At 35.3% G+C, this 13,934-nt stretch overlaps 1 protein-coding gene across 1 annotated transcript; it reads right to left on the bottom strand.

The window, feature by feature from the left end:
• Window positions 1-4,265: 4,265 nt before the first annotated feature.
• Window positions 4,266-13,269, bottom strand: LOC120080600 (auxin response factor 19-like). The gene is made up of 14 exons (XM_039035320.1): window positions 12,059-13,269; window positions 11,263-11,381; window positions 10,077-10,175; window positions 9,535-9,591; window positions 8,916-9,071; window positions 8,744-8,828; window positions 8,526-8,616; window positions 8,144-8,308; window positions 7,892-8,014; window positions 7,721-7,796; window positions 7,462-7,600; window positions 5,323-7,151; window positions 5,034-5,224; window positions 4,266-4,926 (listed from the first exon to the last, which is right to left on the bottom strand). Exons 1-14 carry the CDS (start codon window positions 12,114-12,116, stop codon window positions 4,791-4,793), a joined length of 3,324 nt encoding a protein of 1,107 aa, XP_038891248.1. The 5' UTR covers window positions 12,117-13,269; the 3' UTR covers window positions 4,266-4,790.
• Between the last annotated feature and the right edge of the window lie 665 nt (window positions 13,270-13,934).

The following is a 13,934-nucleotide window of genomic DNA, read 5'->3' as shown; positions in this document are numbered from 1 at the left end:
CCGAGTGAGAACAAAGTGTTTGTTTCCACTAATGCTATCTTCTTGGAAGAAGATCACATGAGGGATCATAAGACACGAAGTAAGCTCATTTTACGTAAGATCTCTAGTGAGACTGAGACTGCTAAGGGTTCAACAAGAGTTGTTGAACAGGCCGACAGATCAACAAGAGTTGATGAGGTCGGAATGTCTAGTCAACCAAGCTTAATAGTTGAGAACTGCCTCGACGTAGTGGGAGGGTTATGAACCCACCAGATCACTACATGGGTTTGACTGAAGCCCATAACATCATTACGAATGATAGGGTCCTAAAGTATCTTCAGAGAACGAGTGTATGTGTGTGTGTGTATGTGTGTGTATGTGTGTGTGTGTGTGCCGTATGTGTGTGTGTGTGCGTGTGTGTGATACTACTGATAGAACATGTTATAATTTATGTAAATTAAGCATGTTATAATTTATGTAAATGTACAATTTGTTCTTTCTTTTCTTGTAAAAATTACTTTCTCTAAAAAATAAGAAATTGGGACGATCTCACTTCCACTCAAGATTCTCTTCAATGAGATCCTTCAACAATAGGGAAGGAGCGAATTCCTTCTTGTGTAGTTATGTTCCTAGCGTCCCCCAATCAGATGAATTCCCAAAATGATAGGCTTATTGAGTTGACGAATCTAGCCACTTTCACCCATACAAATCGAAAGACCGCCCTCATAGGCAAGAGTTCACAACTCACTTAGGATTCAAGTCAAGTCACCTATAGTCATCCTGGTGAAATGTAAGTCTCTTCTAGCAACGGTGTTGTAAAGAGAGACTATTCATTTCGTGGTTTGATCTTATACAAACTCTTTGTATAGGATACCCCCACTCACATGTCTCCACATAAATTATCAGAATCAGGTCATTTGTAGCACTTTACAACAATTGTGACAACTACAAAACGGGTCATATCAGTAGTATTACAGGATAAAACACCCAACCTTATCCATATACTACAAACCATTTAGATTATCACTTAAACATGATCCACCTAGATGTCTCCACATACATGTTTAAGTCACATCGGATAATCCTAGATCTTTGTATAATGGATTATTGCATATAAAACTAATCAACCATTGATTCACATAACATATAACTACAAGGCTTTAGGACATACATCCCAACATTAGTCAGGGTGGCCGTTTGAACTTTTAGTGCAGTATCTCGTTAAGCCCATGTAAACTAGCTACTCTAATGGTGTCTCACTCATATGGCCAATTATAACTCATTGTGGCCATGTCTTCCGGCAAAATTCGAGCTCCCTTTACTGTCTCTGAGAAGATCAAACCTCCTGCAGCAGCATCAAGCATTGATTTAGTGGGTTCTGTCAAACCATTATAAAACAGCTGGATTTGCAACCAACCTGGGTAGCCGTGCTGAGGACACTTTCTAAGCATAGCTTCAAATAATTGTTCACCTTCACTATGCCTGAAGGTTACAATTTCAGTCCTAAGCTTTGTTGATTTTGCTAGAGGAAAAAAATTGTTCAGAAACACCTAAGCCAGCCCATCCAGGTGGTGATGTTGCCTAGTGTAAGAGACTTAAGCTAGTCTTTGGCCTTATCCTACACAGAAAATGGAAATATACGTAAGCGAATAGCATCCGGAGTAACACTATCCCCTGCTACAAATCTCCAGAAAGAAGCATATGTGCCTATGGGGGTCCTCAATTGGACTTCCCCGGAATGCACATTCTCGTGCCATTTGGATAAGTCCTGACTTCTACTCAAAATTATTGACATCAAGAGGCGCATGTGTAATCCCAGGTTTGACTGCAGGAACACTACTTGGAAGTGGTCTAGAATCGTTCTGGGTACTGGTTGTACAACCATGGAATCGAACATGGGTCTTAAATTTCTTCTTATGTTTCATCTGAAAGTCATTCTATCTCTAGATCAAAGGAAGAAGTTCAGACCGGTAACTATGTCGCATGAACTACAAAAACAAAAATAAAAATAAAAACAAAAATACACCCTAAATTAAAATCAATTTTACCGTCTTAATATTAGTCAAATAAAATAAGACTAATCTCTTGGCAATAGTGCCGAAAAATTGGCACGCGCAAATGTACGTATCGAATTAAAAAAATCCCAATACTGGGTATCATCCTCAAGGAATTAGATATTAGATTTGACTAGCTATCAAGCAATCGTCTTAACTTTATTTAGGGAATTGAAATAAGATGGTTTATAAACATAAAACTAAAGAAAGCAAATAAATATTGAAACTAGAGAATCACTTGACTAAGATGTCCTCGGGTATTGATCTCATTCAATATTGTTATGGACTCAAAATATTTTCTTTCAATTAAATCAATGTATCAACTTAGGCCTAGAAGGTCTATGATCCAGGTTTCCTCTTACGAGCTCCACCCTTTCTTATGTCTAAAAGTCAATTCTACTTTCATACAATTGAAACTAAAAAAATGTAGCATCGAGCCTCTTCATTCTTATCCTCTAATGTTTTCCTATCATTCTCACGCATATTCCAACATCAGTCTATCATGATAGTCCCGATTTAGAAATCTCTTTGTCAAGCATATTTAAAAGCCTAAAAACAATTAAATGGTTATCAAGCATTCAATTGAGAAAATGCAAACATAAGAAAAAGTCAATGCGTTCTATTAATCAAAATAATTAAGACTCTATAATTCTTAAATTTGGATTTTTACACCAACTTTTGCTTATTTCAATGTGAACTGCTCTTGTAACTTGATTTCCTAAAATTGACTAAATAAACCACATCAAATCACATCAACTACCAACAATAGCCCCAAATTTGAAAACGAGAGAGACACATTTTAAGTGCTTTTCAGTAACTAGCAACGAGTTCGGGGATTGGTGGCCAACGCCACTTCAGTGATCATCGACAAATTAGTCATTTTTCATCGCCCATCGGTCCCCATTCGCCGACAATGGTGGTGGTAGCGAAAGCCCGATCGGCTTTGGCAATCACCAGTGGTAGGTAGTGGTGGTTGATCATGCCTTGGTGGGAGCAAAGGTAGAGAGATTCGGAAGGGTAGTATGGAGATATTTGGATATTTTTTATACATTATGAAAATTTGAGATATTTACAATTGAACACTCAAAAACCCTTTTAAAAAAATATATCGATTTCAAGTATTTCTCTCAGATTTACTTTTTCTCTCAAACTCATTTATTAAAAAGTCATTTATTTTAAATAGTTGCCAAAAGTTACAATCTTACTAAAATATTTTTGAGTTGAAAAATTTCACACATAGAAAAAATGTCAAATTATTTACAGAAATAGCAAAAAAAAATACTAATAAACATTGATAGACTTCTATCAATTCTATCATTGTCTATTATCAACCTCTATCAGTCTCTGTAAAAAAAGATTAAATTTTGCTATTTTGTGTAAATAATTTTCCTTATTTTTCTATTTTTAAAAATGGATTAAATACTTCAAAAGTCAATAAAAAAAAAATACACCCTGAAAACATGTAAAACCACTAAAAAAAGAACCCTTTTTTTTCTAAAATCATTAGTACTATATATGTATATCATTTGTACTGTGTATGTATATACATATTTTCAAAAGTCATCCTATGCTCACTCTAAAATTTGAAAATACCAAAATTGAGTATTTAAGACCAACATAGTCAACCTTAATAAAGTTATTCACGCTTGAAAATAAGCCACTACAAAAATTACGAATAAAATAGCAGTAACTTTTTAACTATTAAAGAAAAAGAAAAACTAAAATCAACAAAGTGCTTATACTATCAATCTCGAAATTAGAAGGAAAAAAAACTTATATAAACAACTACATGACTTTCTTCAATATTCTCACATCACCACAGGAAAAAAATCAAAGAGAACAACTCAAATAAAATTAAGAGTAAAAAACACTTTTGGTCCCTCAATTTAGATCAAAATACCAATTTGGTCCTTAAACTTTGATTTGTAACCATTTAGTTCCTAAATTAAACCATTACCAATAAAAGTTGAACTAAATTGTTACTTCTAAAAAAATTTAGAAATGAAATTGATTTTTAGCCTAAAATTAAAAAGAGAAGCGAGAACCTAACCTGCAGCTAATAGTCCTCATTGGTAACAGGGCATTCTAAATTGATAGAATTTTCAAAAATATGACCCCTAAACTTTTTAACTTTCAAGTCTTTAACAACAAATCAAAACAGATCTTCAGATTTTAATTGATAAAAAGAATCAAATTATTGATGTTTCAAGACATGATCATTAAAAGAAAAAATAATAATAATAAAAAAATGCATATAAGCCACATTTCTCATTAGACTGGGAAAGAAAAATCTGCACATCTTTTCTATTTTACATTCAAAACTAAGGATACAAAGTTTCATACTTTTGCTAGCTAAACTGCATCACAATAATATAACACTACGGCGTGGCAATTGAGATCAGCCTCGGTGACGACAATGGCAACGATACCATAACTATATAATCACATCGGTGAATAATATACCACCTTCCATGACTTGACAACTCGAAACCCAGATGAAGCTTCACTTTTCTCTCCACTTCAACGTCTTCTCAACTATGCTTTCAAAGTTGTCTAGGCTAAAGAGGTCCAGAAAATTTAAACAGACAATGGCTAAAGCCAATGCTGAGTGTTGGTTGGCCATATCTCCTCCGTTGCTGCAAGATTCTTGCAACGGGAAATCATAGCCGTACTACCGATATTCGACGCTATGAACCTTGAGCTAAAAATTATAAGAATCAGTTACCATAAGGGAATGTTAGCATTTAGGCAGTGTGTTTAAGCATTTCCACCATCTGAGCTACTGCAGGCTTGGTTCGGTAGGACCCCGTTGCCAAAATCTCCATCCAAGCTCATTTGTTGGACTTCCTGTGGGGAGAGGATCTTGATGCTCCGTACACAGTTCACAAAGTCCCTGAAATTTTGAACAAACTCGAGTAAGAATAACAACTATGAGCTTGTAAGAATAAGTACAACGAATGTAGGATGTTTGTATGAAAGAAGTAAATGAAAAAGACTTACTCCCAAGGATCATCGCCTACGAGCAAAACGTCATTTTCATGATCCACATAAACAAGTTTCCAGCCTATTTTTTGCCTGTCCTCTAATTGTCCCTCGATACCGAACCTACGGGCAAGATCTTGTTTAAGCTCATCATAACCCGAGTAACGGGTGATATCAATAGATCTCCCAACAGCTCCACGTTTGTAAACCTTCAATATTGAAAACCAAGCAAGTTAAACATGGAGAATTTATAAGAAAATAGAAATGTAGGAATACTACTTGGTCAGGATTTTATTTGTAACCATACCTTCGTGTAAGTTCGCATACGCTGGAACGGAGGTGGAGGGGCCCACTGGTTTCTATTCAAGAAGGCATTATCGTTTATCGTTGAATCCATGGAATTAAATGTCATGTCTGGAATACCAAATGATTGGGAAACTATAGAGGAAGAAATTTCCTGTTGAGGATCTTTCTGCGCATCGTAGGTGGTGAGCATGGCCCCAGAAGAAAAATTATTGGAGAAATCTTTCCCCAAACCTCCAATGCCTTTGTCTAACAAAGGATCGGAATTTAATTGCGCTACCATTTGTCCATCGACATGATTCCCGTACGGAATGTTATGAAGATCTGTTGGTACTTCCAAATCATGAGTACTATCTTTAAATAACATTGGCTGTGAGTTGAAAGACATCATGTTATTCTGCTGTAACTGAGCATCATTCTGAGAAAGGCAAGCCGAGGTTGTGGAGGATGACGTGTCCAAGAAATCCGTCTGAGCAACGACACCACTCAAGAAAGTTTGTTGTGCAAACATTCCATTGCTTTGATTCTTGGAAATATTCAGTGAAGGTTTAACAGCAGTCTTCTGTGGCAAATCTTTATGAATTAAGTTGGCATTTGGTGACATGGTATCCAATGTATTTGAACTGAATATTGTTGCAGCTGATTGAGCAACATCCTCAACCAATCCCGTGGTACGATGAACCCTTCCATTGGCTACCGGTTGAACCAAACTTGGACAATTGTTCGTGGAAGGTGACGTGGAGCAAGATGGTATGTCGTCGGTGATTCCAGATTGGCCAGCCCCTGCTGCTCCTGTCACTAAACTACTAGTAGCTGCAGAGAGCTGATTGTTTGTTTGGGTCGGAGGAAGTCCCATTGGCCTAGACATATCAGAAAGTACAGTAGATGAAGGTGGTTGCTGTAGTTGAGGAAGTTTTGGTTGCAAATGCTGATTCGAGAATCGATTATTCGTCTGGCCATTACAATTTGCTGCCTGCTGTGGTAACGCATTTGATGGAGGGCCTGTAGCTGGGGTGGATTGAGGAATGTCGAGTATTTGGTTAGACGACATGGACCTGGAAAAGCTTTGGGATGCATCTACCGACTGTCTCTGCTGCTCCGGTAGTTGGGCGAGTTGAGCAGGCTGAAGTGCAGACTGCTGAGCCAAAATCGATTGCTGCTGCTGCTGCTGAAACTTCTGTAACATCTGTATTTGAACCTGATTATCCGACATTTGCAACTGATGATTTAACTGCTCTGGGACCGGGGACTGATTCATATTCTGTTGTTGATTCTGACCTAAAATTTGCTGATGTTGCTGCATTTGCAGATTCTGAGGGACAGTCCTCTGCAGCTGCTGGTTTTGCAAAGCAGTTTGCTGCTGTAGGATCCCATTAGTGTGAGGCTGCTGCATTATTTGAGCCTGAATCTGACTCGAGACTGCATTTTGGTTAATCAAATTCTGTCGAGTCTGCTGAGACATATCATCCAACTGCTGCGGTGCCTGCACCACAGACCCCAACGAGTTCATACTTGACGGTAGCTTAGGTAGCTGATCTAACTGTTGAGCCTGAGAAAGTAGCCTTTGTGCATTGAACTGTATATTGTTTGATTGAGGAATTTGCGCATTTGACAAACCAAGTTGCCGAGAAATATCGACACCACCAAGGTTTGGAACCATAGACCCGGAAAACGAATGCATGTAATTTGGCTGCATTGAATTAGAAAGTGAAGGGTTTTGCATATTCATCCATTGGACTAAGTTTAAGCCGGGATATCCCTGATCTTTCATGCAAAAATCATCACCAAACATTGTTCTTTTAAATATGCCATCCAAATCGGAGGAGTCATCGTCTGCAAGCAAAAACTAAAGACATTAGATTTCCTCTCCAAAAATAACCAGCTCAAATCCAGACAAATATTCATCACAAGGCCAAAAATAGTGGTCCGAAAACGACTTGAGTTTCTGGACTGTTGAATCTCTCTTCTAAAATTGATTAAAAAAAGATGTTAGATATGGATTGTCTATTTTCATGAGTGTTAGTGTGTTACAACACAAAGGTCAATATCCCTTTTAGGTTACTAACAGATTTGTAACGATGAATGGACACAACTCAAAGACTTGACTTAAGAATTGAAAACAACTCTTAAGTAAGTATTGTACCTGGCATTCCTGGTTGCCTCGGACGTTTTGATCTCAAAAAAGGAGGGGGGCAAATGAAAAATGGAGCAATAACGGGCTCAATCTCCCATATGGAGACTCGATTTCGTCTTTCTCCTCCAGTCGACTCATCCCACCCAACCTAATCATGAATGCACTATCCTTTAGCAATATCCCAAACTATAGGTAGACACAATTGTTTTCATATATAAAACCATTTTTCAATAACTCAAATATAGGGGGAACAATGCTGCTAGCGAACCTGTAGATTACGCCATTGTGAGCCCTTCCATCGGACAGGATCAAGATCACTTATACCAGTAATAGTGCCCATATACCTGAAAAAAAGATATATGATTTTTTCCACAAGAATTGAAACATGTTTTGAGAATCAAAAGACAGATAAACAGGAAACAAAATTCACTAGATCTACCTTCTAGTTCCAGACTCTTCAGTCTCGAACATCATTCTGAAGCGCATTCCGAGTGATATTTGGTTTGCAGACACTGCCTTGTAATATTTGGCAAGAGGAATGACAAACTCTGAAGGACTTGCCCTGCATTTCAAGGGATATGCATTATAATACTTAAATTTCTTTAATTCATCAACAAAAGATTTATCTTCACAATTATCTATATTTACAAATTAGCAAAAACATTTAAGTGGTTAAGTAACTGACACGAACCTCGGGTTGTAGAAGACAGTGAAAGGGCTATTGTTTGCAGCAGCATGGGCAGCAGCTGCAAGAATACCAATATGCATACTGTCACTTGACAACACTGATGATGATAAGTTTGTAGGTTGCCTGTTTGCTCGCCTAATGCCCAATAGAAGCTGTTGTTTTTCATCTCTGCTCAAGGAAAAATAAATATCAAGAAAGATCAGGTTTTCTGATACAACATTTCCTTCTTTGTGAAACACTTGCTTCACTATTAAAAAGCATCAAAGTTTCCCTTATTATTTGATCGGCTTAATCGATCCACCGAACAATATAAGTTAATGATCATGAACATGGATTTTTATTTAACAAGTAACATCCAGTTAATACCAAGACATATCATCATCACCTTATGAACAAAACTGAATCGCCAGCAAGAAGTCTCTTTCCACTAACAAATAAGCTCCAACCCGTTGTCAGCAAATGGCGTTTTGGTTGTCCTACATTGAGGGAAGAAAAAAAGAAACAAAACAAAGATGCAAGCCCGTGCTTAGAGAGCGAATCTCGAACACTTTCACAAACTGTGCTCAAATTAAGATTTCCAAATGACTAGCAATAGTTGCACACCTCGATATATGTGACGGAAAGTCCACACGTTATCATGCAAATCTTTAGCAACAAGCTCTTGTGCAGGGGGTTGCATTGAGAAATCCTAGCAAGCAAACAGAACAAAATTACATTTTGAAATTGACACAGAATAGATAAATACCATGGCAAAAGTAAGCAAAAATCTGCTCACAAGAGGGGGGAAGATCTTCTCTGCAGCACGGCGCGGCACGGAGAACCCACCATGAGTACTTGTGTCACTTGCAGTCAATGTTTTACAGAAAAACTCTGGTTGAGGCTTATTAGACTTGAGAGCTAGATCTGATCTCAACAATGCATCCTTGTCAAACTGCAAAGTAAACATCAAGAGAGTAAGGTTGTATTGCCAATTTGAGATTATTTACTTCTATATCAAATCTAGTCCCAATGGTTCGAATTCGAGACTTGGGAGGTATTCCCAAATTCTCACCAAGAGGTCCACCCTAGGAAGGCAGTTTAGCCATCAATTTTGTTTTTCTAATGTAAAAGCCACTTTCGTTAAGAAGAAATGAAAGAACACAAAAGGACATAAGGAAAAAATAGTCCAGGAACACCCAACCCCCAACTAACTATACGAAAAGGGGGTTCAATTCAAAAGGATGGACCTAAAGGATAATTACAAAAAGTCTTAGTAATGAAAGTCCAAAAAGACACATTAAGTCTAGCGAGAGACTGCAACTCCTCACACAGCCTGTCTAGCACCTCAAAGACTCGTCAAATGTGGAAAACTGAGAGAATGAAAATCTTGTAAGAAAATTGAGTAGGGAGCTTACAGAAGGAACTGGTAGTAGTGTCATTTGAGCATATACTTCATCTGTCTCCGGGTCAGCCTACAGATATAAAAAAGAACAAAGTTAAAAAAAAAAGGAAAAAAAAAAAGAAAAAGAATGTAAATTGTGAAAAAAAAATGGCTCCTAAACTTCGCTTTTTGTTTTGAAAATACTCTTATTCTTTTAAAAATCACAATATTACTATAGCGTATCATAAACGTTTCAAAACTAACTCCTTACAATTTCTTATGGAAGTTGGGATCCAGAACAGTGTGACGGTGACCCAGATGGTCATCTGAATTTCGTTCTAGATCATTGCCAAACAATTCTAGGTCCAAATTTCTGTTCAAAATTCTAAAGATAGTTTTGAAACGTCTGTTAAAAGGCTAAGGGTAATATTTGCAACTTTAGAAAGAATAGGAGTATGCTTGAAACAAATGATAAAGTTTCAAAGTATTTTTTAATAATTAAACCAAATAAAAAACCCATAAATTGAAATACACTAAAAGGGAAGAGAGTGGGTGCAGCAAAGCTTGCAATCATACATGTAATGTTACATTATGAAGCAAACATAGTAACTTGGAAGGAAGATTTGGGTAGTTTGGGACTTGGCCATCCACATCTTTCCTCAAAGATGCTGCTACCTGAAATTACAAATTTAATTTATTAGATGGGCACACATTTACTCCAAAAAGGAAAAAAAAAAAAAAAAAAAGATTTCTATTCATAAAATACAAAAATAGTCATTTTCAAGTATGGTAATTACAAGAATATTCAATTCAAATCATAATGAAAGAAAACCAATAATTCAAATGGTTTTGACTAACCCTTTTTTTTTTTTTATTTAATCTTAGTATTTTCCACTAAATATTGATAAGTTTTATTTTATAAAAATAAAAAACAATAAAATCAAACTGCACATGAAATTAATGTAAAAATTGAAATTACTTCAATAATATAAAGAACTAAGCCAAAAATTAAAGAAGCATGTTTTTTCATAGAATAATATATATTCTTTAGATGGAAAAAAGATTTAAATACTTATTATTTAAAAATATATATTTAAGTCCTATTTTAGTACTATCCCATACAAATTTTATTTTAGTTCCACAAAAAGCTAATTTAGTTCCCAAAATTAATTTTCAATTAATAGTTTGACAAAAATCAAATGTCATTTCAAAATTTTAAAACATTTACCGATCAAGTAAATGAACAAAAAAAAGCATACCTTGTAAGATTCTTGCTTAATAATTTATATAAAAATTAAGAATATTTTTTTCCCTATTTTCCTTTTTAGTTTTTTTTTATTATTATTTGCATAAATATTTCAATAGTGACCATAATAGAACAAATAAGAAAAATTTAAAAACGAAAATAGAATTTAATGATTTTTCTTTTATGGGCTTTGTTTAGAAGTTATTAATTTAAACCATTAAAAGAGAAGACAACAAAAAATAATTTTCATAAATTTTTCATAAATGAAGCTAAGGAAAGACATAGGACAATAATTTAATCCAATGTGTAAATTAAAGTTGTAAAAGGAGAAATTCCAATGGTTAAATGAAGGATATAATAACAATAATAACAATAAAGAACAAATAAAAGCAACATACAAAAACGGCGCATAATAGCAAAATAATGGCTCTAAGTGTAAAAAAGTAAAAGGGGAAGATAAAGGGAGAAAGAGAGAGAGAGGCGCCGCCGCCGTCACCGCCACAGCGGCCCACCCACCTGTTCGCTGTGTCCTTGAGGAAAATACACCACGTGGTAACCGGCCGGCGGTAGGTTCACCAGTGGACCGGCGCACGCTTGCCATAACTCTGGATTTATGATCTTCTTCTCCAATCCACCTGCAAATTCACCATCTGTCAGTCGCTCATTCACTCAAGCTTCTACGGTATGTCAGATACAGAATCGACTGTCTTGGTTTCTTGCTTTTTCTGTTTGTTTCAAGGGAAAATGATCGAATTCTCGAGGTTTTTGGAGGTTTTTGACGAGTTTTTTTCGATGAAATTGCTGGTTTATTAGGTTTATTAGGGCTGTAGCAAGTAGATTCGTGATCGATTTTGAAGAGAAATTGATAATACTGTAGCGAGTAAAATTTATCATAGTTCGATTGAAATTAAGCTTGAGGTAGAATTCACGAAACAATTCCTAATGAATTTCTGAAAGTTCGATAGAAATGAAGCTCCAGATTGAATTCACAGACTTACTGAAGGTATTAGAAAAATTTCTAATCTCTCTGGTTCAACGAACCGTAGCGAAAATTAAGCTCGAGATTGAATTTACGGGAGTAAATTCTTGAAAATTTTGGAAAAAAACTTCCTAATCTCTCAGGTTTGTATTAAAGCTCGAGATGAAATTTTCAGGTGTTCTTGGAGATTTGGGGAAAAAACTCCCAATCTCCCTGAGCTCGATAAGATTAAGCTCGAGACGAAACCGAGGAAGAAGATTAGGATTTACGAATCTCACTGTCTTGATTTTCCTTCCTTAGGAAGAGAGATAGAGAAAAAGAGAGAAATAGTACCTTCGTTGGAATTAGGCACGGCGGCGGCACCGGCGGCACCGTTCGCCGGCGTCTTCATTGCTTCTCGCCGTACGTGAACTTGATTGAATTAGATGTAAAACCAAACAAAAAGTAGAAACACCAACTGAAATCTCACTGATTCATCTTCTCCGGGGGAAAAGGAAATTTCCAGTAACTTAAAACAGATCGAAGAACCAAAAGTTCTGGAAAAAGTCAGCTTTAAGAATCACTCTGCCACTTCTTAGATCATATCTCCAAAAAGAGGGAAAAGGAAATAGGAAAGTCCCTCAAAATTTCCCCGAAAAGTAAAAGAGAAAAAACAAGCAAAGATGAAAAAATGAAGAAGAGGTCAACAACAACAACAACTATAACTGTGGAACTCCGGTGAGGGATTCCGGCAAAGTCGCCGGAAAAGAAAATCGTAAAATTAAAAAGAATCGCAAAAAAAAAAAAAAAACAAAAATGGAAAGAGGAGACAAAGAAGAAAAGAAAAGGTTTGGTTTTGCTTAGTTACAGAGAGACCAAATGCTGAAGCAGTGTTCCCTATCTTCCCCTACAATCTCCAGACAAACTTCTTCTCTCAAACACATAAAAACTTTCCATTTTTTTCCTTTCTCCTTCCCAATGTTCTTCTTCTTCTTCTGCTTCTTTTTCTCTCTACAACCCCAAAAAAAGAAAGAAAAACAAAAACAAAAACAACCCTTTTTTTCTCTCTCTTTCCTTGAAATTAAACTAAAAACTTTCTATCTTTCTCTCTCCTCTGTGCTTTGCTTTGTTTATGTCTTCTGTTTGAGTTTGCTTTCCTTCTGGGTCCTTGAAAATGGCAATCTCTTAGTACTATTTTTCTTTTTAGGGGGTTTTTAATTCACACCTTAATCATGGTTAATCTTTGTATAAAACTGTTTACTTAATCCCCAAAATGCCCTTCCATCATAATCAACCAACCCACTATCTAAAAGGGAAAAAAAAAATAAAAAAAGAGGCAAAAATAAAAAACATTTAACTAGACAGCATCATGTGCTAATTTTGACCATTTTCTTGACCATCACTATCTCCATGTTATTAATTGCTAGCCCCTTTCTTGCTAAGTTTTATTATCCCTTTCCCCTCCTCTCTCCTTTTTTTCTTCTTTCTTCTTTTCATTTTAATTCTATTCTAGCAAAAAAATGAAACCATGCCTTGGTTTATATCATCTCAAACAAAATTGGTTCACTAATATACTCAAACAGAACAATAATAATAATAATAATAATTATTATTATTATTATTATTATTATTATTGATTCACACCTAATTCATAACTATTTGACTTTTTGTTTTTAACAATTAAATTTATAAAGACTATCTGATTGATTTTTTTATTTGTTCTCGACATTTTAAGGAATTATTTTCAAAATTCAAACTGAGTATTGAAAACTAAAAAAAAAAAAAAAAAAAAAAGGGGCAAATTGAAAAAACCACTCATAAAGTGTGGTGGTAATTGCAATTGCTTCCTAAACCTTTTAGTTGTAAAAATTTGATCCTAAAAAAGTGTTAAAATTGGCTCTTAAGTTTACAATAAATGTAGAAATTGGACCTACAAATGGTAAAAATTGAACATTCAAACTTATACCATTATTATATTTGTATACTTATGTAAGTTTGAAGGGTCAATTTTAATCTTTTATGAATTTGATGGCTTAATTTTTAAGAGTGAAAGTTTAAGGGTATAATCGCAACCAACATCATAAAGTAGGAGTGATTTTTATAATTTTTTCAAAAAATTATTTATTTATTTATTTTTTTTTTTTATAAAATTTAGTTAAGATGGAATCCATTTTAAAAAATTGTGAGAAACAAATAAGGTGAATAGTGTTTTATTTTTCATTATGTTTTT

Source organism: Benincasa hispida, chromosome 6, assembly GCF_009727055.1.
Source record: "Benincasa hispida cultivar B227 chromosome 6, ASM972705v1, whole genome shotgun sequence".
Lineage (NCBI taxonomy): Eukaryota > Viridiplantae > Streptophyta > Magnoliopsida > Cucurbitales > Cucurbitaceae > Benincasa > Benincasa hispida.
This window is presented reverse-complemented; position numbering and strand designations above follow the sequence as displayed.